Source organism: Bicyclus anynana, chromosome 15 (assembly GCF_947172395.1).
Source record: "Bicyclus anynana chromosome 15, ilBicAnyn1.1, whole genome shotgun sequence".
NCBI classification, from domain to species: Eukaryota; Metazoa; Arthropoda; class Insecta; order Lepidoptera; family Nymphalidae; genus Bicyclus; species Bicyclus anynana.
Genome location: NC_069097.1, coordinates 12,770,406 through 12,798,334, shown reverse-complemented (window position 1 = coordinate 12,798,334; position 27,929 = coordinate 12,770,406). Strand labels below are relative to the sequence as shown.

Sequence of the window (27,929 nt, the reverse complement as noted above, 5' to 3'; positions counted from 1 at the left end):
ATTTACTTAAATACCTACCTAGGTAAAGTGGAGAAAATAACAACGAATGAATTCACTTACGAAAGGAATTTTTTTGAACTATTATCTCCCACGTTTACCTCACATACTCATTATTCATCTTCACAGTAGTCGGAAATTATGTTACCGGGTTAAAGCATCTCCCTTAATATCCCTAAATTGTAGACTTTGTACATTTAATTTTCAATTAAATGAAATCATTGAATATTGTACTAAACTATTTTATTTTCTCGCAATCGTAGTGAATAGCAGAGTGTAACACGTGGGGTTAAACCCATTATAAACTCGGTTTCTATTTAGCGGCCCTGGCCTTACGTCTCGGGCCCTAAAAATACCTCGTATAAAATGGGTCTTTTAGCCCTTTGTATAACAATCAACTATTAACAACTCCTTGTACATTATTATAATAAAAGTAAAAAAAATGATTGAGTAATGTTTTTTTATTTTTGGTTTGATATAAGTTTTATACACTCTTTCATTTATTTACTTAACATTATTTTAAATATCAATGAAAGAGGAGTACAATTTATGTCAAATTATTATCCTTTAATTTCTTTAAATCGGAAATAAAAGTAAAAATTATGGGTCGGTACTATATATACTATAGCTATATACTCAGATAGGTATAGTTATATATGGCTAAAAGTAGTTACGCCACAGATCGCCAGGGGACGCTACTTTTTTTGTTCGTTTGATTGTCCAGAGTGATGACTGTATACCCTTTATAGTATATACATTCTACTCTATGGCAGTGACCATGCCACGGGAACTTAGAAGAACGTGAAATCTTTACGAAGCAGCGCCATCTACATCCTAGATTTAAGATTCCAGGATAGTAAATTCAATTACTTAAGGTGTGTATGTATTATAACGTTTTTAGAGATTTAAACCGTGTAAGTATAGAAAAAAAATCAAAAAAAAAGAATTATTTATCCTTTTAATTTTGACGCGTAATAGGAAGAATGTGTTTGTATTTCTAAAGCAAAGGGATTATTAAAGAAAGACAGTAACCGTACATTAATTTCAACGATGTTCCATATAGCGATTTGGCCTAGTGGTGCGTAACATAGGCACGATCTAGTAATCCTGAGTTCGAGCCCGGTCAATGGAAAACTTTTTATCTTTTTTTTTTGTTTTTCTCAATTGGTTTCTTCAACTATTACAAAATCAAAGATCTCTCATTTACAAAAAATATGCATTATTATTTTTATAACATAATGGATACTGTACTAAAAATACCGTAGCTAGTCACTAGATGGCGCTATCACAAGCGTTCCGAAAAAAGTTAGAGTAGCCTATCTATTTCCAATAATACATTGTAGTCTTTGGTAGTGACTATTATCTAATCTGTGGCAATGACTGAAATTGACGTTCAAAAAGACAGATCTTTCATTCATTTTATTTTTCAATTTTTGATTTTTTTTTCAGTTATGGCGGAACCACAGATTGGGAAGGACGTATCCCATAGCAAAACTGATGATAATTCCGATTCAAAAGAACATGTTTACCTCGAGGAAACGTTTTATATTCTCACCAAGAAGAAATCCGTGTTTCGGGTACGGCTCACATCCAAAGGGTTGTCTTTAATAAAGGAAACGGACGATTATTCGAAAGAGCAAACCATTCTTTTGCGGGACATTATCGGCAGCAAATGCATGAGAAGTAAAAGACGGCGTGTCGGCGCCAGCTCCTGTGTTTGCAGCTCCCTGGCGGGTCACCACCTTAAAGTAGTGGACGAAAACAGCGGCGACCTTGATGAGAGCGATATCAGCGCTTATCTTTACATTTACGCGTATGTGCTGAAGCGCAGTCGCCGCACTCGGAAGCGGGAGAGGACAACAATAACATTGCGCTTCAGGTCGTACGACCGCTACGAAGACAACAACAGGGAGGCGCAGAAGTGGCGGACCACCATCAAGTGTCTGCTGGCAGACACGCCCGTGTCGTACGCGTTGCCGCATAACGAGAAGAAACTGCTGATCCTTTTGAACCCGAAATCCGGACCAGGGAAGGCGAGGGAGCTGTTTCAGACAAAAGTGGCGCCTATCCTGCAAGAAGCGGAAGCTTCCTACGATCTCCATGTAACGAAGTATGCTAAATATGCCCGCGAGTTTGTGCGCACAAGGAATGTTTACGCGTGGCGGGCTATTGTGGCGGTGGGCGGCGATGGGGTGCTGTTCGAGATACTGAACGGAATGTTCGAGCGTTTGGACTGGCAGCAGGCCCTCGAGGAGGTGCCGCTGGCGATCATGCCTTGCGGCTCTGGGAACGGCTTGGCGAGAACAATTTGTCATCACTACAAGTGAGTTAATTCCTTTTTTTGCTGTGGCGTAGCGTGCTTTGGAATGGGCCTATATCATTATAGTTAATATATTTAGTTAGGGACCCAAGGACCCAATAGACGAGCGGCAAATCCCAGAAATCATATTATTTAATTTCCAGATTAATTGAGATTGTGGATTAAATTTTACTATTTTTTTGCTTTCACACTTAATTATCTATACTAATGATAACTACTAACTATAGGTTACAACCAAATACAGAGCCCAGCATTATTGCTACAGCTGATAAGGCAGTAGCTACATCCGTGCTTATTTGCCAACTTTTCTTTTACATTTTTAAAATGTTAATAAAAAATAATATATTGAAAAAAAAATTGTGAGGCTTTAGAGCCCAAGCAATCAGTGTTTATGGCTCCAGTTGAGAATCCTCATAATATTCACTGTCTCAAGGGAAAGCTCCTTCTGCATTCAGAATTTTAAGTTTTAATGTTACATATGTGTGTAAGCAAAAGATAAACAATTAACAGAACAATAACACTTGAATAAACATTGTCAGCAATATAATTTTTATAGATAACATAGTTTTGAAAGTTGCTCTTCATTTTTGAATTTATGACTTTTTAATTATGATTTCTGAGCTTTTGTATCATGTAAAAAGCTAGATTTCTGAATGCTCATTTGTTAAAAAAACTTGCAACAAAATCTGTGGAATTTGACTTTTATAATTCTTCTCATATAAGAAGGCTTGAAGATGTCCAAATAAACCTTGAAAATTCTTGGCAATGCTTGAATCTAAACTCCAAATATGTAAATTGGTTTTCAACATTTTTTCTTAGTTTTGTTCAATAAGTAACTAAGACAAAGTCATAGTTATAATATAATACAGTTGTCAAGGTTGCGTTCTTACCTTGCAAAGTAAGCGTGCAACATGTTTCTTTTACAGAGCAATAAAAATACATTTTAAATTTTTATAGTAGATGATTTTACCACATTGTTAGCCCAGTGACCAGTGGTCTAGCCTATGGGGCCTTCTGAGCATGAGGTCCTGGCTCAGACTATGTAATATTTTGCTTTTCATTCTTCCATAAAATTTTGAGTAAAATTCTCAGCGTGGAGTTAGGAAGTTAGTGATGTTTCAACTCCCCAGAGTTGAGCATGTTATGCCATCACGACCTGGTGAGTATCATTAACATCTGATAGTGATAAATGGAGGCTGTAATATTTATCAGCCCTCTAAACTGCATTGGAGTATGTCTATACATTTCCATTTTCCCTGACATTCTTTAAGTGTTCAGTAGATTAAGTTAGCACTTTAATCCCTTAGGTAATGCACAAAAATACTGATAACAATACCCCACACCCCCCAAACTTTATTTTATTCTAATTTTCTTTTTATCACTTTGTATATAGAAGTTATGAAAATCATACTCATACTAAATTTTAACTTTCTATGTATCTCACTATACATGTAGGGTATGGATTCTAAAAAAATATTTTTTTAAGGTTTTATTTTACAACTTTGTTTACATTTTTAATTTACATGCTTACACTAATTTACAGCTTTCTGATAGGAATAGTCTGTAAACTGCAGACGGATGGACAGACAGATGGATGTGGCAAAACTATAAGGGTTCCTTGTGGACTACAGAACCCTAATGAAGGTTTAAATCGCTAGTCATTTCTAATTTTGTCATTTTTAATTGTTTGTTGGTAAACAGTACATACACATTGAGTAAAGCTGTGGAATAATTATTTTTTTTCTTATTGATTTTGAAATCAGCTGTCTAATCTATATTTATATCTTATACTAGATTTTAAAGAACTTTTTATCTAACATGAAATAATCAACACATCAAAATTAGTCAGATTAATCCTCATTTATCTTTGTAACTACCATTGGCCTGATAAACTATGTAATTATCTAATTAGATTCATTATAGTTCCATTATTTATTGTTCTTTTATGTTTCGTAATGACTTGCTTGGAATTTAATTTCATGATTAAATTACTTAAATCAACCAACAATGCTCCCGGCATTTTGATTATTTTCATGTTACATTTTTAAAACAGGATGTATTTCGTAAAACAGGAGGTAAAAATTTAACCGAAAATATGACTGACACACACAGCTAACAAATCTGTTTGGAACTCTCGGAACTTTAATTTTAAGTTTTCGACTTTACTTATCACCATACATACGGCATACATTTTAAGAGCTTTCGTGGCGCAGTGATGTGCGCAGTGGATTTACAAAACAGAGGTCCTGGGTTTGATCTCCTGCTGGGCCGATTGTGACCTTAATTGGTCCAGGTCAGGCTGGTGGGAGGCTTCGGCCGTGGTTAGTTATCACCCTACTGGAAAAGACGGACCGCCAAGCGATTTTGCATTCCGGTACGATATCGTGTAGACACCGAAAGGTGTGGATTTTCATCCTCCTCCTAACAAGTTAGCCCGCTTAAATTGCATCTTAGATTGCATCATCACTTAAAATCAGGTGAGATTGTCACTGGTAAAGAAAAAAAAATAACATAAGCTTATATAACTTGACGTTTCAAAAGTGCTTGTAAAGTTAGCCTATATGAAAAAAAATATTTTGACTTTGACCCAAATTCAAACGCAAACATTAAAATTTTCCTTAATTTACGTTCTGATTCTGACGAATAAAATTAAATTCGAAGTAGGTACCTATCCACTAATTATATCACTCAGCCAGCTAATGAAGGTTAGTTGTACATGAAATTTCATGCTAATTAATTGAACTGGTTTATCACAACTCTGCAATTTGGGTCGCTACTCGTTGCAATGTTTTTTCTGCGTAAATGTCTACGTACGTAACCTTTACCTTACTACCAGTTAATTAATAAACAAGTATAGTGTGCAATAATGTGTAGAGGTGCCTGCAGTTAAACACACAATAGTGTAGGAAGTTCTTCTCACTGCTGAGTTCAAGTCTCCTCTCAGAAAGAGAGGGGTTAGCTGGCTCAATGCGGATTGGCAGACTTAACACACGCAGAGAATTGAAAAATTCTCTGGTATGCAGGTTTCCTCATGATGTTTTTCCATCACCGTTTGAGACACGTGATATTTAATATCTTAAAATGCACACCAAAAAGTTGGAGGTGCATGCCCCGGATCGGATTCGAACCTACACCCTCCGGAATCGGAGGCAGAGGTCATATCTACTGTGCTATCACGACTCTCTACGTTGACAATGTACCTATTTGTAAAACTTTTCATGTATTAATTATGTATGAGTAGTTATCCGAAAAAAAGGGTAAGACTAGGGTGGTATAGGATAGGGGTAGGGTAGGGGTAGGGAAGAAGTAAGTGCACAAAAGTCATAGCGAAGCTTGACCGCGTCCGCTAATATGTAGGTAAGTATATTATGTTAATATTAACATATTGATATACCAATATTCAAGATTCAAACAATATAGAATGTGGTGTCGAGTGGCGACAACATCTGTGTTTGGTGTCAATGACTCAGTCAGGACTTTGTCCTTCGCAAGTTATAACATTGCTAAATAAAGGTGTAAACTACATTAAAAATACAAAAACAACAACGTTTTGCGTATTTTAATGCGTATGTAGTTGTCCTTCTCTTTTTTTATTTCAGCATACATTAATGTTATAATTTCTACTTGTAATTGTAGTCAGTTGATAGTAGTACCTATATTGATAGTGCATTTATGCTTTCTGTACCATTTTATACTAGTAGACGCTCCGCGTTTTCATAAGTTCCCGTTCCTGTAGGAATACGAGGATAAAATATAGCCTATTACATTTACGAAAAACGTGGTTATCTAGTGGTAAAGGAATTTTCAAAATCGGTACAGTAGATCCAGAGATCCCCCTTCAAAACTTTACCTCTGTGATATTAGTGATATTATGATTTTTTTTTTTTTACGTGGGGAACAGATAGACTATCCTGCCATAACTTTATTACATTAGGCTTTTTAAACGGCCTGCTACCCAGGGACGTAGCTACCGCCGTACCAATGATACAGGGCCCATGGACTACGGACTACGGACAACAACTGTGAAAACAAAAATTTGTAAAAAGTAATCTACAATATTATTTCATCTGGTGGTGCTTCCCGAAAAAAAAACATACAAAAAATTGCAAAAATTACAAAAGTAAAAAAAACGATACTTTGTGGTAAGAGGTAGGGTAGAGTAAAACAAAAACTAAAAGAGATTTTCGCGATTTGTCGCTCGTTTATTGGACCCCTCAACTAATTTTGATATAGAGCCCCCTGAGGCACTGCTGCTACCTTTACAGGGTCAGGCCTCCTTCGTTATAGGAGAGGAGATATGGAGCTTAGACTCACCATGCTTCTACAATGCGGATTGGTGGACGCTGTTAGTTAATTTTGCTTAGCTACAAACGGGCTGAGTCTTGCTTGTGATTAGTCACAGTATATGTGATAACTTAATAGTAGGTATTATGAAGACAAATTTAAGGCGGAATTACTTACATCCGTTTTCAATAACCAATCTTATCTGTCGGTATTAACAGGTAAATTATTTCAACACACAACGCTTGTGTTTTTTATAATAATAATAATTGTCGGATTAAGCAGATATCCCACTTGATAGTAAGTGGAAATCCATTTATACTATAGACTAATATTATAAAGAGATAAAGTTGGTGATGTTGTAGGGGGTAACCTCTGGAATTACTTAGTGATGTTGAAAATTTTTTTTACCGGTAGACAGCCACGTTATTTGTGAATGTCATAGGCTATATTTTGTCCCCGTATTCTGACGGGGACAGGAAGTATGCAAGTGAAACCGCGGGGTAGGTTATGTACACCCTAACCTATATCTTTATAATTTTTATTATTAGTTTCTTAATAAGGTTGCATGGAAGAGATCGCTTGTTAGCGATAATAGTGTTTTTATTTTTATATTAACATTGTTACACCAAAAAAAAAATCAAAATTTTACAACACCAATTAGGTGAGAAACCAAGCAAAGGTATAATGGTAAGGTATGTAACGGCGGCCTTATCTCTAAAGTGATACTATTTAAAGATAAAGTTATAAGTGTCATGAGATAAACTGTCGAAATTCGAATCCTTACATAATCAGTTACTTCCTGAGACAGGCCCACGGAAAATCAAACGTGACACGAATTACGTATCAATAAGTGGGCCTGTGCCGCATACACTAATACTGCGTCACAGTGAGATAGCATAGTCTGTGACGATTTATGGTAGGCGTCCACATATATCGTAAATATCGGACGCATCGCATGAGCCGTGATAGTCCAATGGATTTTCTGCCTCCGATTCCGGGGAGTGGTTTCGAATTCGTTCCGGGGCATGCACCTCCAACTTTTCAGTTTTAAGAAATCGAAATATCACGTGTCTCAAACGTTGAAGGAAAACATCGTGATTAAACCTGCGTACCAGAGAATTTTCTTAATTCTCTGTGTGTGTTAAGTCTGCCAATCCGCATTGGGCCAGCGTGGTGGCCTGTTAGCCTAATCCCTCTCACTCTGAGAGGAGAGTCGAGCTCTGCAGAGAGCCGAATATGAGTTGATACCGATCGGACGCATCGCAACAAACGGATCTATTCGGATAGGACGGAGTATTCTTTGTATAGAAAGTCATACAAGTGCGCCCACTGATCTGCATGGTACGGATCGAACGAAAAAGGTGCAGTAAAATTTAAAAAAAAAATTATTTAATGCGATGGGTCCGATACATACGATGCGGATATGTGAACACGTAATATCTGGATCTACAGAACCGATTTTGAAAATTATTTTACTAATATAATAATGAAATACGTTATTTGTCAGTTATATAGGCTGTATTTTATTACCATATTCCCACGGGAACGGGAACAACGCAGGTGAAACCGCGGGGCGTCTGCTAGTCAGATATAAGTGAACAATAAACGAAAGTAAACAAGGATAAAGTTCGTGAAATTGAAGGAAGTTCCAATTTAGCTGATGTGGTTTTCCGTGTACCCAATAGTAATTGCGGTGCCAAATCTATACATAATAAATTTGAAATGTGTCTGTCTGTGATTTCAAAACACCTGTGTTTTATTTTCAAGTGCTTATTAGTTATTTTCACGATACGAAAACCAGTGGCGTAGCTAGGTAACCAAGGGCCCTAGTGCAAATAAAAAATGGGGCCCCACTACTATCAAAACCGGTTTTTATCAAGTAGAAATATTAAATATACAAATATTTTAAAAATTCTAAGCTACTTTATAATCAGCTCTTTTTCGCTGTGGCAGGTTGTAAAAATATTAAACAGTAACGTCATAGGTAAATGACAATAATTAATACTTGATGTAGGTATTGGACAATAAACGAAATAGAAAAGATAATCAAACGGTCAATTATTCTCACGTTTCTTATAGCCACGACTATAATTGATAGTGTGTTGGTCACTGCGTACATGATTTGTATAGTATGCCGCGTGGGTACTGCCGTTTGCTTTTGAGAAACGTGAGATTAATTGACCGTTTGTGGCTAGCGTAAAGGATATAATTTTGTGTTTATGATTAAAGTCGGGTTGCGAAAGTTTAGTTTGATTAAGATTTTCTATTAAGGATTCGAGGGCCCCCTGAGCTTGATGGCCCCTGGGTAGCTAAGTCACTGAGGAAAAAATTGTTAAACTTTTTAAAATGTATGTATGTCTGTCTGTAAGTATGTGTCTGTTTGTCCAGGTTAATCTTTGGAACGGTTTGACGGTTTTAATGTGACTTTCACCGGAAAATAGAGGATTGTAGTGCAATACATAGGATACTATTTATCCGGAAAAATCCATAGATTTGTGAATAGCTGAAATCCGCGCGAACAAAGTCCGGTCAGAATTCAGTTTCGCCCGGCGTCCCCTAGTGTAAAATAAAGACAATTATGTTATTGTGAGGCGGACGGCACGTGTTAGATGACTTTGCTGTTTCAATATTTTTTCGTTTGGTTTTCATGGTTGACCAATCAGATTAATTTTTATACTAAAACTAAAAAAAATATATGCGTCTAAGCTGAAAATTGGTCAAACATCCCCGGTCTCCCCTAACTGTGGTGCCAAATCTATACGTATAATAAAATTTAAGTGTCTGTCTCTGATTTCAAAACACCTGTGTTTTTTTCAAGTGATTATTAGTTATTTTTACTAAAACACAATTAAACTTTTGAAATTTTTCGTCTGTCTGTCTGTTAGTCCAGACTAATCTTTGACCCGGTTGGACGGTTTTAATGCGACTTTCACAGGAAAATAGAGGATTTCCTATATATTGTGCAATTATTTTATCCCGGAAAAATCCATGGTTCCCGCGGGATTTGTGAAAAACTTAAATCCACGCGAACGAAGTCCGGGCAGAATCCAGTTTCGCCCGGCGTCCCCTAGTGTAAAATATAAACAATTATATTATTGTGAGGCGGACGGCACATGTTAGATGACTTTGCAGTTTCAATATTTTTTCGTTTCGTTTTCCATGTTGTTGTCTGGCACTCTTCCGGATATGTTACTCATTAGCGCGAATAATAACATTTCTGATGAAGGAAGGAAAAAATAATAATTAGAACAACAATTATAACGAGTCCGCTTGAGAGACATGCCTAACTCGTTTATAAAAAAACATGTTAACTTAGTTGTGTTGTTATTATTGTTCAGTTGTTGCGTATTTGGCACGTGGAGTCGTACCAAATACACGTGGAAACAACTGACTTTATCTCGTTCCTTTTAAGTTCTGCAATCCATAAAAGCTCCCGCACACGGGCAACCGGCCACAACCACAAAACGCCGCTATCGGCATATTTCCTGTAGTTTTCATACATTTTATATGGACTCACCGCACACGATTGACGCCGGTGGCCGCCACACGCTACAATCGTCGCTGCTCGCTTCTTGTAGCCCGCACCGGCCACTAAACGCCGCAATACGCCACTCGCGCGATTATGATACAGCATGTATGAGTTAAAAAAGAAGCAGCCACCGACCACAAGTGGCTGTTGCGCTTCGCGCTACAACTACTTTCGTGGCCCTTTCTTGTTTCTTGTAGCGGCGTTTGTGCATGTCGCGTGTGGCCCGTGTGCGGCGACTCTAAATAAAGTTGATTAACATAAACGGAACTAGAGGTCGCGACTAGATACAGCTGTGAGCTGACCTGGTCAAGGTAAGGCCATTTCTATCGTGTAAAAATGCTACTCTTTGCTCGGCATAATAAAACATAACTACGACATAACAAATGAGGGTAAATATAATATTATAATACCTATTTAATGCTAGTCATGCCTGCAGCGCTAACGGCATGGACATCCGATAAAACTGATGTGCATGACATCATGCAGATCGCGACCAACACACGATCAGTTTTTGTATTAGTAGTAGGTTTAGTTCAATTGAGAAATCACGATTCGCTACGCAAGTAATACATCTATTGTTACTCGTATAATAAAGTCCGAAACTCGAAAAATATTAATTATTATAATTATACTAGCGGATGCCCGCGACTTCGTCCGCGTGAAACTCGATGTAAACTTTCAACTACCGCTACCCTACCCCTACCCTACCCCTACCCTACCCCTACCCTACCCCTACCCTACCCCTACCCTACCCCTACCCTACCCCTACCCTACCCCTACCCTACCCCTACCCTACCCCAAAATTTAGGAGTGGACTACCCTTAACATTTAGGGGGATGAAAAATAGATGTTGGCCGATTCTCATACCTACTGAATATGCACAAAAAATTTCATCAAAATCGGTCGAGCCGTTTCGGAGGAGTTCAATGTCGAACACCGCGACACGAGAATTTTATATATTAGATGAAAAAGATAGTGTGATTACGTGGAAGGCTCAAGTATAATAATTAGACTAGGTTTTGTGTGAAGTGGTTTCATTGAAAACACTGCCTAATCTCATTGAGAGGTAATAAAACAGGTTATTCTTTTTTAACCGACTTCAAAAAAAGGAGGAGGTTTCTCAATTCGACCGTATATATTTATTGAAGGATTGCACGCGGGCGAAGTCGGAGACGTCTGCTATAACTTGGCAACTTCGTTCGTAACACTTACGATAGTCCACGCGGGCCGAGGGGCGTGTAGCGATGAATGAAAAACCCACAACTGATGCACCTCATTTCCCCGCACGCACGATTTCACACCCGCGCAGTCTCTTCCCCCGTCGCCCGCAAGTCAAGGGATGGGAGTGTCATCAACTAACTTACCAGACTATAGTATTAGATTGAACTATATTCAGTGTATGAATTAAGTATTTTGACATACCTAATACAACCTAATTAGTTTTGTACCTACATGGTACGAAACAAATTAGGTCAGTGTAGCCTTCATAAATTAGGTACAATATATATTAATGGACAATGACTCTTGAGGGATTGGAGCTACTCGCATTTCATTGAACCACAAGTGTTTGGTGGCGAAATATTTTGACTGCCTCATTGGTCTCTTGGTTAGCTAGTTCATCTACGGATAATGAGGTCCAGGGTTCGAGTACCGGCTCAGGGAGACAAAATAATAATAATATTAATTACATTCCTTCTGACGCAGCCGGGTAGAAATAATATTGGGATTTCTTTTAAGAAAATCTGGAGTTGGTTGCTTACAAATATTGGGATTTCTTTCAAGAAAAGCTGAAGTTTGAAAGTAGTTGCTGTTTGTTGCTGTTGCTTCGGGGCACGTAGCCTGCCTAAATGTCTTTCCGCTAGTGTCGCTTTTTTTATACTTTTTAGGGTTCCGTAGTCAGCAAGGAACGTTTATAATTTTGCCATATCCGTCTGCCCGACTGCGGTTTAGCTCGGAGACTATTACTAGAAAAAACCGGTAGTTTAGCATGACTATGTTTATTAAAAATGTCGACAAAGTTGTAAAATAAAATCTTAAAAAATATATTTAGGGTACCTTCCCCTGCATGTAAGATACAAGCAGATAGTTAACCATGATAAAAGTATTGTCCATAGGTGAGCATCACTTCGTTAGGAACACTTTGTCAAGTCAAGTCAAAGTTATAATTCTCTACATGTGACATAAGGTTTGGTCAAGTCAAGTCAACAATGTCCTTTAGGCCGAAATACGAGAACAGTGATCATTAGTGATACTGCCTAGAACAGTCTTAATAAACATGATCGTTTTACTTTCCTAGACGAACTATGTTACAAATACCTCTATTAGAGACTTGTGTCCTTGAGTCCCTGACCTTGCGTACACCTACCTACATTATAAGAATAGCTTATAATGTAGGTAGGTGTACGCAAACTTTGGTAACCAAGTGTTACCAAAGGATGATGTCCTTAGGTGCCTTCTTCCAACTGAAGTTTGGCGGTCATATGTAGAAAACTATTCCGGTCTTTTGCAATATTTTTAAGCTGTGTGTATGTTAACTTGTTCCACTCTTTGACGTCATCTATTTACTTAATTCGCTGTCTTCCTGGAGCACGTTTTCCGGTTATCTTACCGTCTAGGATCAACCTAGGTGACTCATAGAGGGATCCCTTACAAAACATCGCGTATACTCGTAGGTACAGTTAAATCTCCTTATTCGCGGGGGATACGTTCTGCAAATGTGCCAAGATTTGGAATGGTATTTTATATAGAACTTTAGAGGATGCGTTCTTGGGTATCAATAAAAAACAAACTTGGAAAAAAATCAATAATTTAAGTTTTTGACCAAAAATTTTTTCTTGCTTGACAGTTTATAATAGCTTCTTTACACGTACAGTGCATGTAGCAGTGGCATTCTTAAACCTTTATTTTACTACGTAACATTTACTATTCCATTCTATTCGCAATTTCGGCAAAATTTGCAAGTCGAAGTTTATATTTCCAGATTTAGGTACCTACGTCATTTTCGGCAGTCAGATTCGCGAATAACGAAATCTTTACCCGCGAATATAGGAATTGGTTCACAATTTTTTTAATCCGTGTATAGTGAAAACGCGAATAAATAGCTTATACTGTCGTTATCAACCCATATTCGGCTCACTGCTGAGCTCGAGTCTCCTCTCAAAATGAGAGGGTTTAGGCCAATAGTCCACCACGCTGGCCTAATGCGGATTGGCAGAATATAGAAAATTCTCTGGTATGTAGGTTTCCTCACGATGTTTTCCTTAACCGTTTGAGACACGTGATATTTAATTTCTTAAAATGCACACAACTGAATAGCTTATACTGTCGTCATCAACCCATATTCGGCTCACTGCTGAGCTCGAGTCTCCTCTCAGAATGAGAGGGATTAGGCCAATAGTCCACCACGCTGGCCCAATGCGGATTGGCAGACTTCACACACGCAGAGAATGAAGATAATTCTCTGGTATGCAGGTTTCCTCACGATGTTTTCCTTCACCGATTGAGACACGTGATATTTAATTTCTTAAAATGCACACAACTGAAAAGTTGGAGGTGCATGCCCCGGACCGGATTCGAACCCACACCCTCCGGAATCGGAGGCAGAGGTCATATCCACTGGGCTATCACGGCTATTGAGGCTTCCAATTGAGGTATCATAGACTGTCATTCTAAAGACAACGATTTAAATAACTCTAACATAATACTGCAACAAGTAAATACGTAATTAAAAGAATAAAAGTAATAAGAAAGGATCCAATTTCACAAGCATAATGAAACAGTTGGTTAACTTTATAAAATAGGTAATTCAGTTAACTTGTGCGGCCAAAGTTTGCCGCAGTTTCCTAGACGCTAAGTTTCTGGCTTATACTGTACTACTTATATATTATGCTTACTAAATAAGGTTGGTTGTATTTACACAGCTATTGTCGTATGTCATTAAAGTGTATACAGCCCGGCTTGCATGATGTGGCGTTTTTGTTTGATTGCCAGTACAAAGAGTGGATTATGAAGGTAATTTAATTTTTAAACTGTTTAAATTGTGGTTGAACGTTTGTTCTCTACCTACTCGTACTTGGACTTTGACTTGACTTCAAATTCAAACCGAATAATAAAGATGAATGTGTGTTTACTTTAGCATTTTTTTCATAACACGAGATGTGTTTTCCACTCGACGTCATCCGTTTAGTATCATTATTATCAGCCAACGGTTTGAGGTGCATGCCCGGACTTGATTCGAACCTACTCCCTCCGAATCGAAGGCAGAGATCATATCCACTGGGCTATCACGTCCTCTGAATGGAATCATCATAAGATAATGAATTACAACTTCAATTATGGAAACATAAGTTAACGAAATAGTTCAGTTATGGAATCAGCATAAGTTAGCGAAATAGTTCAGTTATGGAATCAGCATAAGTTAGCGAAATAGTTCAGTTATGGAATCAGCATAAGTTAGCGAAATAGTTCAGTTATGAAATCAGCATAAGTTAGCGAAATACTTACAACTGCAATTTTGGGAGCAACTTGAGTTAGTGAAATATCTCTCTCAGGTATGCAGGTTTCCTCACGATGTTTTTCATTCACCGTTTGAGACACGTGATATTTAATATGTTAAAATGCGCATAACAATGTTGAGGAGCATGCCCCGGACCGGATTCGAACTTACACCCTCCGAATCGAAGGCGGAGATAATATCCACTGGGCTATAACGTTCTCTGCACATAGAATCAGCATAAGTTAGCTTAATACAACTTTCAATTATGGATTTTTTTAATTTGAATTTGGAAAATTTGACGACCTCCGTGGCGCAGTGGTATGCGCGGTGGATTTAAAAGACTGAGGTCCTGGGTTCGATCCCCGACTGGGCCAGGGCTGGGTCCAGGTCTGGCTGGTGGGAGGCTTCGGCCGTGGCTAGTTACCACCCTACCGGCAAAGACGTATCGCCAAGCGATTTAGCGTTCCGGTACGATGTCGTGTAGAAACGAACGAAACGGGGTGTGGATTTTCATCCACCTCCTAACAAGTTAGCCTGCTTTCATCTTAGACTGCATCATCACTTACCATCAGGTGAGATTGTAGTCAAGGACTAACTTGTAAAGAATAAAAAAATTAAAAAAATCAACATAAGTTAGCGAAATGGTTCAGTTATATCAACGTCTGGTACTGCCACTGGGTTATGTCACAATTTCATAACTGTATTTACGCCATTTCTGTGTTTACGCCTTCCTTACCGCACCGGCACTGCCCAGTTTGGATTCAGTTTGATCATCAACACTTTCTCTTTTGCATCATTTGCTTTTGTCACGATATCTGTGTATAAAGCGTCCGCGTTTTCTATATTTTGTGATCTATATAATGACGAGCAGAAACCGACTGATTGTAGTTTTAATAAAATGGCCAAAAATTTATATCCTACTTCCTATCCTACTAATATTACAAACGCGAAAGTTTGTATGGATGTTTGGATGTTTGTTACTCTTAACGCCGCTACTACTACTACTGAAGCGATTTGGCTGATGATTTTAATGATATGAATGTCTGTTACTCTTTAACGCCTCGACTACTTAACCTGATTAGCTGAAATTTTGTATTGAGATATATTATAGCATGGATTAACACATAGGCTACTTTTTATCCCGGAAAAATACATGGTTCCCAAAGGATTTGTGAAAAACTAAATTCCACGCGGACGAAGTCGCGGGCGTCTGCTAGTCTGTCTATAAAGCGTCCGCGTTTTCTATATTCTGTGATCTATATAATGACGAGCAGAAACCGTCTGATAGTCGTCGTCGTCGTCATCAACCCATATTCGGCTCACTGCTGAGTTCGAGTCTCCTCTCAGAATGAGAGGGGTTAGGCCAATAGTCCACCACGCTGGCCCAATGCGGATTGGCAGACTTCACACACGCAGAGAATGAAGATAATTCTCTGGTATGCAGGTTTCCTCACGATGTTTTCCTTTACCGATTGAGACACGTGATATTTAATTTCTTAAAATGCACACAACTGAAAAGTTGAAGGTGCATGCCCGGGACCGGATTCAAACCCACACCCTCCGGAATCGGAGGCAGAGGTCATATCCACTAGGCTATCACTTCTCTTGATAGTAGTTTTAATAAAATGGGCAAAAATTTATATGGGGTGATAAAATGAAGTTTGATAAAACACAAAAATTAGAATGGATATAGAGCTTATACCACCACGCTTCTCCAATGCGGGTGGGCGTGCTTAGAGTGATAATGATTAAATGAATAGAGATTCATTAACGACCTCTGTCAGATGTTAATGATAATTATCAGAACCGACGGTTTAATGACTGGTGTAACACCATCGACTTTCCAATTCTTTTACTGACAGTTTATTAGAAGAAAGGAAAACTCAGTATCTCCTAGCTGAACTAGGATTCAAATCCAGGATCTCGTCATCTGAAACCACATAGGGTAACTACTGGACCAACAAGACAGTTTTTAACCGACTTAAAAAAAAGGAGGAGGTTTCTCAATTCGACCGTATATACATATATTTTTTTTTGTGTGTTCGCCCTTATCTCGTCGTTAATGGACCGATTCTGATGGTTCTTTTTTTTTTCATTGTTAGGCAAGCATCTAAACGTCAATCGTTAAGATTTTTGTAAATTGTAAATATTAATTTTCTTCTTTTTTTGTTCCAGTGAGCCGTACATTCCCCAGAACTTGACGGGATTGTCTATGGCACTGGCGAGAGGAAAAAAAGCGCACATGGACGTCGTTAGAGTCGAAACTAAGTCTAAAGTAAGTTTTAGTTATTATATATAAGTGGCTAGTTAGTGGATCACCGACATAGCTCAACGAGTCGCAAAGCTTAAGTGGCATTAGGCGGGGCACATGGTTCGAAGAGCCGAAGGATGTTGGGCTCCCAAGGTGCTGGAATGGCGACCCCGCACTAGAAAACGCAGTGTCGGTCGACCCTCACCAGGTGGACTGACGACATCAAGCGAGTCGCAGGGATTCGCTGGATGCAGGCGGCTCAGGATCGTGATGTTTGGAAGTCCCTACTAAAGGCATATGTTCTGCAGTGGACGTCCATCGGCTGATATGATGATGATTGTGGATCATGACATCCTGCTTCGCTATGGCAGAGTTTTTCTTTATTCTAAGAAATTCGCGTTAATGATGATGTACAGCCACGTGCTTCGCAGAGCATGTTAGGTCTCCGGTCTCGTCATTATCATTAACATTAGTTATGTAACGATTGTTGCGTGATAGAATTGAACATATCCTGGACCATTATAATAGGCTGTTGATGATTAATTATATTATTATGTGATGATGATAATATAATTAAGAATCAATATCTGCCTATCAGTCATTACCAATCACCATTAACAACCGATGGACGTCCCAGTCCACTGCTGGAAATAGGCCTCTTGCATGGACTTTCAAAAAAACAGTCTCGAGCCGCCAGCATCTAGCGGCTTCCTGCTACCTACTTGATGTCCTCGGTCCACCTAGTGGGGGGTTGATCAACACTGCGCTTTCGTGGGTGGGGTCGCCATTCCATCACCCCAAGTCCATCTTCTCTTCGAACCATGTGGGCTGCCAATTGCGACTTCAGCTTCGCGACTCGCTGAGCTATGTCAGTGATTCCTCATTTCTGATTCGATCACGCAGAGAAACTTCAAGCATAACTCGCTCTATCGCTCGCTGTGGCTTTGAGCCTTCTAATAAAGCCCGTAGTTATAGCTTGGAAAATTCGTTCGTAACACTCCCGATTGTCCGCGTGGGCCGGGGGGCGTGTAGTGATGAATGAAAAACCCACCAAGTCTCACATCACCAATCCAACAATGGAATATGATTTTGTCCAAATAATAGTAAAGTCTAGAAATGGATACGACAATAGTCCAACGACAGAAGTCTTCTCATGTTTAAATCCCTTAACATAATTTTTTTAGATATTTAATTATATAAGTAATTAAAATGAATTATTGTACATATTGTAGGTAAAATGTTGAAGATTAAAAACCGGTTTGTTTTTTTCTCCCTGTTAAAAACTAATTTAGTATCGCTGCAATTAAACAGTTTTGCAAACTGATTAAAACCCATCATGAAATAAAAAGACTAGTTTATATAAAGACAGGTAGGTTCGGCTGCGGACGATGAGGTCCAGGGTTCGAATCCCGTTGGGATTTTTTTGACAAGAAAAATTTTAATAGAAGCCTGGAGTTGGGAAATCAGTGGTGTTGAAACACGCCCGTGCCTCGGAGAGCACGTAAAGCCGTCGGTCCTGCGCCTGATCTTTCACCGGTCATGTCATATTATTATAACTAGTAGACGCCGCGCGGTTTCACCTGCGTGGTTCCCGTTCCCGTAGGAATACGGGGATAAAATATAGCCTATAGTCTTCCTCAATAAATGGGCTATCTATCACTGAAAGAATTTTTCAAATCGGACCAGTAGTTTCTGAGATTAGCGCGTTCAATCAAACAAACACAAACTCTTCAACTTTATAATATTAGTATAGCTTAATATATGATACCTAGAATTTATATTTTCCTTAACGTGGGTAAAATGATCTGATAATTACGACACTACTTCGTTCAATGAAATTCGTAAATTAATCTTGAACGAAGGCCACTGTTGTAATTGTTGCGTTATAGATATTTCTTATCGGGTGTATTGTTTTCGTGATGATATGGGTATTTACCCGCATGTTGGCATCAAAAGGATACTCAGGCTTTAGACGGTTGGTTTAAACGTGATAACAGTTTGGAAAATGAGGTTAAATATTTGAACCAGGTATTTTTTTATTGCGATTATCAAAGTATTCGAATTTTAATGCATTATCTTTTGACCGCGGGTCGGATGTTAGGTGAGGGAGTGTAGTGATAAAAGCTAAGATCTCCGTGAAAGGGAAATGCCCATCCCGGCCCAGGCCTACTTTAGCCACCCGGCAACTTGTATTTAAAAAAAAAAATATTTATCTTTATCAAAAAAGTTTGCTACAACGTTTTACGACATTTTTAATTCATCTTTAATGTGTCTACAACAAGCTAAGATCAATGACCATACAGCCTGAGTTTTACGATATTTTTTGAAGACTTATGATTGGCTTGTTTGTTCGTTTTTTTTATTTTTAAGTTGGTAACAGAAAAAAATTATACAAAATAAACAATACAGCTTCTAATGTTGCTTCACCCGCACCGCTTTGGTACACCGGCGAAGTGATGAAAAAATGTATTTTTCTTCAAGAAACATACTTTTATTAAGCCAATTAATTAACCAGATCCTTATTTGTACATCATACTATAATCTCCATATACTTTTATACAGGGGTATACCTGGGTTCCCTGGGCCGACCTTGTGTGGGTCGGTGGGCATTCCCCTTTGATAACTTTTTTACAGTACAAGCACTATGTCCTGGCCTTTTTGCATGAAAATGTCTTTGGTGGGACGAATGTTTTTGAAAACTCACTGAGATGTTTTCTTTTTATAATAATTGCATGTTAGCAAATCTGTGGGAGAATAGAGCTAATAGACACCAGACAACGACTTAAGCGCGCTCTACACTCTACGTTCGAATGCGGCATGGTGTTCACAGGAGAACGAGTCCCTTCACACACGCAAAATTTTACAGTTAGGTTTGCACTCTCCAACAAGAGACGATATTTGCTTACGATACTATACGATAACGCGTCTCCACTCGTAGTTCAAGGCATTCGCGTGTGTTACAAGTTTAGTTTATTATTATTATCTGTTGTTGTTACTCGGTCGATTTGTAAGGAATAACGTACAAATAAAAAATACCTGATCTAACCTAACCATTGGTTTTTTGAGCTACTTAAGTCCCTGGTCTTAGGTGTGCGGTTCACAATCTTTCGACAGTACACAATCTCAGGAGATAGATGATAATCTGACGGTATTTACAATTTTAAGGTGTCATATATGATGATTTATACTATTAGAAATGTTTTCCCTTCAGTATGTGTATACGGCATTGTATAGCTGCCGATTTTTTTTCGTTTTCGAAGCGTTAGCGTTTGTTGCAACTTGGCTACAGCTCTTGATGCCCTTTCACCTTCGGATATAATGTTACACGATACAATTGACTGCGTCCGTCATAACAAACAAGGCGTGCGGCGCAGTGGCGTAGGATGCGATAATTTATGTGCCCATCTAATCTACTCCAACCGATTACGTCCGCATCTGCCGATCGCATCTAGCGGTTAGCGGATTGCATACAAAACAGTAAGCTCGCGTGTGCCATGCAATATGTAATGTGTTATGCATTAATTGCATGAGTTATCATGAGAATTACCTATTTGAAATCTCATAATAATAATTTGATGATCTATTAGGAAAAATTAAAAAAATACAAGCCATAGTATATGTAGTAGGAAATGACAATGTGAATATGTAACTGTAGTAACCTGTTGCTATCGTTTTTTTTATCTTAAAATATACTTGGAAAAGAATTTTCCTACCTACTTTATTTAATTTTCTTTCGACTATTTGAAATTTTGTACCCAATAGTTACGGAGATAACTTGGTGAGAAAGGAGATTCACGCTACATAAATTTTTGAACTCTTTTTGAAAGTGCCGGCCAAAAAATAATGGCACGAATCGTTAGAACTAGCCATTTGGAGCAATAGCTAATATGGCACAAAAGTTGTCGGATGGCTCTGAGCCATGTTATACAGGTTCGACGATTCGTTTTTTCCATACATATTATTAAAGTGTTCTCTAACAAAAAATGGTACGTATCGTCATAATTAGCCATTTCCAGCAATAGTTACTATTACGAAAATTGACAAAATACTTATATGGATAAGACTAATCATAGAACCTTTAAAACTTGGTTCAGAGCCATCCTACAACTTTTATGCCATATTAGCTGTTGCCCCAAAAAGCTACTTTTAACAATTCGTGACATTTTTTCATTGTTGGACGACGCTTTCAGAAAGGGGGCCCATAATGAATATCCTTTAAACTCGATTGCTTAAGTAGTTTCGGAGCAAATTGGCTGTGACAGACAAAAAACACACAGACAAGTCATAAAGCCTTTTAGAAATGCGTTTAAAACATAATGCTAGCCACTTACCATTCATAAGTGCCTGCAGCGCTAACGGCAGGACATCCGATAAAACTGATCGTGTGTTGGTCGCGTTGTGCATGACATCATGCAGGCACGTGAACTTATTGAATGGTGAGTGGCTAGCATAATTAAAAGTCCTTTGGAATTGAAATTTGGTTGCATAGCAATAATGTTAAGTAGGTATAGTTTAAAATTATATGGCATCTCGTAAACTTAGATAGGTACGTACTTTACATGTAAGTGTTAAATAAATATTAACCTGCCATTTACGATGGTGTCAACGTCCAATAAACCTTGTCACAAAGTCGGGTAAAATTGTGTCACGTAAACATTGCGTAGCAATTGTACAAATTAAGCCTCATAGCTCCGCGGTTAAGGACCCGGACTCATGGACGACTTGGCCAGGGTTCGAATCCCATTTGTGTGGACTACTGCTGTCTCAATTCCAGGACGGATTTTTCGCCTGGTTGGATATGTTTTTAAAGACAGGCAGGCAGATTTGCGCCGTAACGCGAACCGTTACGAAGCAGTTTATCCTGCCATATGAAGTTATCACTTCAAAATCACAGAATATTTTCAGATGATAATTTATGAGGATCCTCTTATCAATATTAAATTCATGTTTATTTCGAGTAGGCTTAGTTAAGCACTTTTGAAACGCCAAAGGAGATGGTTTATTTCAGGTCCACTCTTGTACCCCCTATCATTAAAATTAAAAAAATACAAAGATCGTATTAAAATTTATTAAAGTGAATAAATCTAACTAAATAAAAAGAAATAAATAAAGTAAAAACCCAAGTTTTTGAGTTTTAACAAGATGGCGCCCATAGAGCAACTATGACATGACAATTGACAGCAAACGTCAAATCGTTTACTGCATTGAAAACGTCATCAATCCGCCATTGTTATCCTAAGTAGTGTTGCATTTCTTGGGAGATAATGAATATTATTTCGAAAGAATTAAAGTGAATTCGTAGATTTGTATAATCAAAAATAGTTTAAATTTTTTTTTTTTTATTTCCGCTAGGGTACAATGACTGGACCTGGGCTCCATACAATTTTGGACCATCTTCTTTGACTATTTGTTAGGACTACCACCGGTTTGGAGGGCAGGTTCTGCTAAGAGCCTGCCAAGAAACTCAAATCTGTTTAGTGGTGTCTATGCGGTGCTATACGTCAACAATAATAATATTTATTTATTAATAATCATTTACCTAAGTGTTATAAAATAATAAAAAAAATCTTATGTAAGTAATGAACGGAAATATCACAATACCTAATTAAAGAAACCTTTTATCTTGTTACAGATAATGTTTTCCTTCTTATCGGTCGGCTGGGGCTTACTATCCGACATTGATATAGAAAGCGAAAGATTAAGAGCTATCGGTGGACAAAGGTTCACACTTTGGGCGCTGGCGCGGCTCGTCGGCTTGAGGAAGTATAAAGGTGTGTTGAGCTATGCCAAGATTAAAGATATCAGCAACTTGCCAAAGCCGAAACATCCTCTGACAATCGGCCACAGCGTCAGTCAAGATGACGCGCTAGATTCACCCGATGTGGAGGCATTCTTCGATTGCGATGAGAACTCTGACGTATTCTCTAGTGCGGTCAACGGTAAGAGGCATTCGCGTGTCGATTCCTGGTACTCTGTGAACTCTAGGCGGAGTGCGTTCTATAGTACGCGAGGCTCGGACTATCATAGTGTCACGAGCAGTGGTTCAGAGATGCGTTCCCCAGTGCACGCATGCATGCACGGGCCGGCGTCTCACTTGCCATCGCTGGTATCGCAGTTACCGTCGCATTGGGTGCATGAAGAAGGAGAATTTGTCATGGTACACGTTTCATACCAGTCTTACATTGGAGAAGATTTGTTATTCGCACCGAGCTCTCTGTTGTCTGACGGTGTTATGTGGATGCTGATCATCAAAGCGGGGATATCTAGGACTCAAGTATTATCATTCCTCATAGGCATGAGTCAAGGTAACCATACCGATGGGAATAATGAATTTATCAAAATGGTTCCGGTCAGTGCGTTTAGAATAGTACCCGAGGGTCCAAATGGCTACCTCACCGTGGATGGAGAGATGGTTGAATATGGACCTATTCAAGCTGAAATCTTTCCTAATATAGTTAATATCTTGGTCCCGGACACAAAATAACGTTTAACGATTTTAACTAGCGTTAAGTAATGAATTCGCCGAGCCGATTGTGCAATAGAACAATGTTAAATATTATATCAGTAACAAAGGGTTAATATTAATTAATATATCTGAAAAGGTTGTGCTGTGGACACACGTACGTAATATTATAAATTAGATTGTCCTATAATTACCTACTATTGTAATATTAAAATAATTGGAATTATAGAAAAAAATTTATAAGTGTCTGTCCGGCTAGATATTTATTATTATTATTTAATTGGTTTTATTAAAAAAAGGATAATTTGTGACAATTTTATTGTTAACAGTTAAAATGTGATAATATTTTTAAGTGGATTATATTATGTATTGATAAAAAAGACACATAGTTGTAACCTAGTCATTGCTATCGAAATCAACAAAGACAGTGCCAAATATTCTGCACTCTAAAATTTCTTTGCATACTAAGAATAGCTTCAATATTATATGTGTAAAGCATAGTAAATATCTTACGTGTCAATACCAATGATGTTAAATACTATTAGATGTGTTACTAGGCCATGAAAAATGAGGCGCTCAAAAGAGGAAATTTCCATATCTCAATGTTAGTTGTGTTCAATAAAGAACGTTATTTAAATCAATAATACCTAAATATCGTCACTAATGTCGAGTTTTGTGTTCAGGAAGTGTAAAACTATATATACATAAACAAATAATGGAATTAAAGACAAAATTGTGGATGTGTGCGCTCAGTTTTGTACGATAGCTACAAAACTGAGCGCACACATCCTCAATTTTGTTTCGGATCACTTTTTGCGTTGATTTTGTAGGGACGTAACCGATCTATGGTATAAAATTATCATTGGCCAATACACATTATTAATGTATTCCTAATAAGTTGTTGCTCAAATTTAGGGCACTTAAATACCAATTTGAGCACATTACCTTGTATCACTTGAAACAGTTCGTTTTAATTTAGCCAATTGTTTTGAACTTGTCATATTTCTTGTTGGTTCACTAAGTGGTTTCCAATTTATATTGTAAATTCGTTATACTGATGTTTATGATCATTCAAGTACAACATTACGTTATCTACATTAGTAATTTAAAGAGTAATGATTGTTTTTGTATTGTTTGTTACGAATAGTCTCGGAAATTAGTTAATGTTAAAAAAAAACAAAAAGAAAACTACATTTTCAGCGAGAATATACTATATTTCATCTGTATTCCCACAGTTATGAGAACTTGCTGGGTAAAAGCCCGGGACGTCCACAAAATACAAATACTCAATGTACCCCAACAATTTTTCTTAAGGAACAACCTTGTACATACATAGTGTAAACATAAATTAAAATTTCAAATTAAGTTAATAGAAAATTATTTTCTAAATGACTTATCTAAAAACAGTACCTACTCGTACATAGTTCGAATTCGAAATATGTATGTACAGTGTAGATACATATCTATGGTTTAGAAACACGAACCTTGTATAGATTCAATTTAAGGACATCCTTGTCTTGCGTTTCCCTGCTATAAAACCAATGATATATTTTATTAACCGACTTCCAAAAAGTAGGAGGTTCTGCGTTCGGCTGTATGTATGTTTTTTTTTTATTATTCTAAGTTATAAATGCAGCTGTTTCAAGTATATTTATTTATTTTTATGTAGTCCTACTTGTGTGACATAGGCACTACTTTTAACTGATGTAATCAAATAATAATGTGTATATTTTATAATGTTTCTGTGATATCGGTTTCTGCCATAATGTTAGTTTCATTGAGGTTTCATCACAAAATGTCAACCCCATATTTCTGTGCCTAATAACTTTATTTAAACTAAGAACTTTTCTAATGATATTTGAATTTTAATACAATGTTTTATATTAAATTATTATAATATTACTACCTACTCTGATAATAATTTATATCGCACAATAATTATATAATAATAATCATTGTTTTTTTTTTAATTTAACAGATAACCTTTATTATTTTATTCTATGATGTGCTTGTACTGCTAACAATATAGAGATGGGTTGCATAATATGTCCTACTAATAAAAAAATGTAAATTTCATAACTTTTATAATATAATGAATACAATTTACATTAACAACCAGTGTAAGTACCTATATATATAAAAATGACACAAAAGTCTAACTTGCAATATGTATATTATGTAATTATTTTTAATTTGGATTGTATATCCATATACCAAAAGGTACCATAATTCCTATTTTTTATATTTCCTACTTTTCATCTACTTATTTATATTAATGTATGAGGCTATTGCATGTATGTTTTTTGTAAATTGTCCTAATAGTGTAATTATTGAGTTTTACTCCAATTTAGCTAATTTTTAAAAACCCATAATGGAAAAAATGAGCCAAATATGTTTGTGCATTCTGATCCACATACTGATGCTGTTACACACTGTCAAATAAAAATTATCTGTTTCATTGTCAGAAGCCAGGGATATTAATCTTCATCCATATGAATCAAGTTACAAGTTACTAATATCTACCTACATATACAGTAAAACACTGTTCAATCCATTAGGATGTGTAATGGTTCTATTTATAGTCTGTATTAAAAAAATCACCCTGGGTAAAATCAAATTAAATACCTACCTAATAAAAAAATGTGAAAACTTAGTCTGGAAAGGGCTTTCTCAACATTCCTGCTACATATATTATGAGTTTCATTATTATTAAGGACTAAAGAGAAGCCTATTCAGGTTATTTGAGAAAATAAAATTGTAATAATCATGTTGGTGATCACACTGAACAATTGAGTTAATAATAAGAATAATAATAATTTATTTATTTGCTTGTTATACAGAACATTGCCTATTCCAGGCAAATCCAGCAGGTGTTATTAGTTAGTTGTTGTTTGGGTTGGATTTTTGCACAAGTATTAAGTGAACTAGATAAATCAGAGGGCTGAAATGGTCAGATATAATTATTGTTTGTCCATATATTGTAATTTGTGTTGAACTCAAACTAAAGACATGAGAACACCAAGTGTTGTGTGTTCTTATGATTTATGAGTACATACATTCCAGACTTCTTTAAGCTCTTTGAGCTCTTTCTCTTCTAGAGTAATCTTAGAAATGGTTATGTAAATTTTATGAAGTAATAAATATGCATAAAAGTTATTTTATCATTCCATCTTTCTATTTATTAAGTTTTGAACTAATTGAATGGTAATGAATTGTTGTCAATAAATGATTGTAATTTGATTTTGTGTGTTTTTTGCTGATATCCCAATAATTCTTCATTATTTAAGTATCAAAAAAAACATCAATAATGAAAATAATAGTATTTATTATAGTCAAATAAATCAATTGAACTCTAAATTATTATTAAGTTATTCCAATAATAAGCAAAAAAATTTTGAAATTTGTTTTATATAACTCATAAATCTTAACTAAAAAATAACAATATAATAAGTATGTAATGACACAAATTTGTTTACAATCGAATTACTTAACAACTATTGTGAGCTCTTATCTTTAGGCAGTTAATTAAACTAACAGTCTTCAATTCCCATCACATGATGTTTGTTTACCTCAATTTTAAAGAGTCGAGGCTGTCGAGGAGGTTTTGCACTTCAGAATCAACTTGTTCTCTTGTGCTGACATTCTCTAGTCTCACTCTTACCGACTCCAACTCTCCTGCATCTGCCTTTTGAATCTTCATATATTTTAACATCATTTCCACTATTAAGCAAATTTCACCAATAAGCTGTTTAGTCTCATCAAAGTTGCCGGCACCACTAGGGCGCATCTGAATCAGCTTCAATTTGCTCTGTGCAAGCTGGATAGGATTGCGTCCGTTCTTATCATGAGAACTGACATCAGTGCCTGCATCCAGTAGCTCAATAACAACTGGGATATTATTGGTACAAGCTGCAAGATGAAGTGGTGTGTTTTCTAGCGTATCCTTGATATTCGGGTTGGCGCCATGTCTTATTAACATTTTAACAACGTCAACGTATCCTCGACAGGCTGCTAGATGCAAGGGGCTTCTTTTATGTTCGTCTGAGCAGTTGGGATCTGCGCCCGAGAGCAGAAGCTTTTCGACCAGCTCCGTATTGTTGGTAGAGGCAGCAAAACGGAGCTTTTTATTTCTGGACGAACAAATCGTACCTCCGTATCGATACTTCAATCTGCAGTGTCTCGCTTTAGTCGAGCATTTTATCTTACCGATATACTCGTGGGGCTCGCCTAGAAAGTCTATTGGCATTGGTTGACCTGCTAGGTTGATCGGTATAGCTGGAGGATTGAATTCCAGCACACAGTACGAATGATCGAAAACAGGATTGTCGCTGCTCTCGTTGCCAGTGTCTACGCCTGAATCAGCCATTATACTGTACTTAATGAAATTTAAAATACAGGACACATACCAATTGATAATCAGGCGGAAAATAACTGAATAAATTGTAGTTAATTAAGAACAACAAGTAATTCAAAGTAAACTTACAACAATCAAAATAATATCAAACTTTCTATTTAAGTTGTCATGTCCATGTGTCAAAAAATTATGTCATGTTACGCAGTTTCGGAGGAATTCAATTCCAAAAACTTTTA

General features: G+C 37.1%; 2 protein-coding genes across 2 annotated transcripts; one reads left to right on the top strand and one right to left on the bottom strand.

Moving 5' to 3' along the window:
• Positions 1 to 1,444: 1,444 nt before the first annotated feature.
• LOC112048390 (sphingosine kinase 1) lies at positions 1,445 to 26,579 on the top strand. The gene is made up of 3 exons (XM_052885744.1): positions 1,445 to 2,320; positions 16,801 to 16,900; positions 22,509 to 26,579. The coding sequence occupies exons 1-3, from the start codon at positions 1,449 to 1,451 to the stop codon at positions 23,358 to 23,360; spliced, it is 1,824 nt and encodes a 607-aa protein (XP_052741704.1). The 5' UTR covers positions 1,445 to 1,448; the 3' UTR covers positions 23,361 to 26,579.
• A 65-nt stretch (positions 26,580 to 26,644) lies between these two features.
• Positions 26,645 to 27,900, bottom strand: LOC112048384 (ankyrin repeat domain-containing protein 54-like). The gene has a single exon (XM_024085895.2). It carries the CDS (start codon positions 27,703 to 27,705, stop codon positions 26,905 to 26,907), a length of 801 nt encoding a protein of 266 aa, XP_023941663.2. The 5' UTR covers positions 27,706 to 27,900; the 3' UTR covers positions 26,645 to 26,904.
• Positions 27,901 to 27,929: the final 29 nt, after the last annotated feature.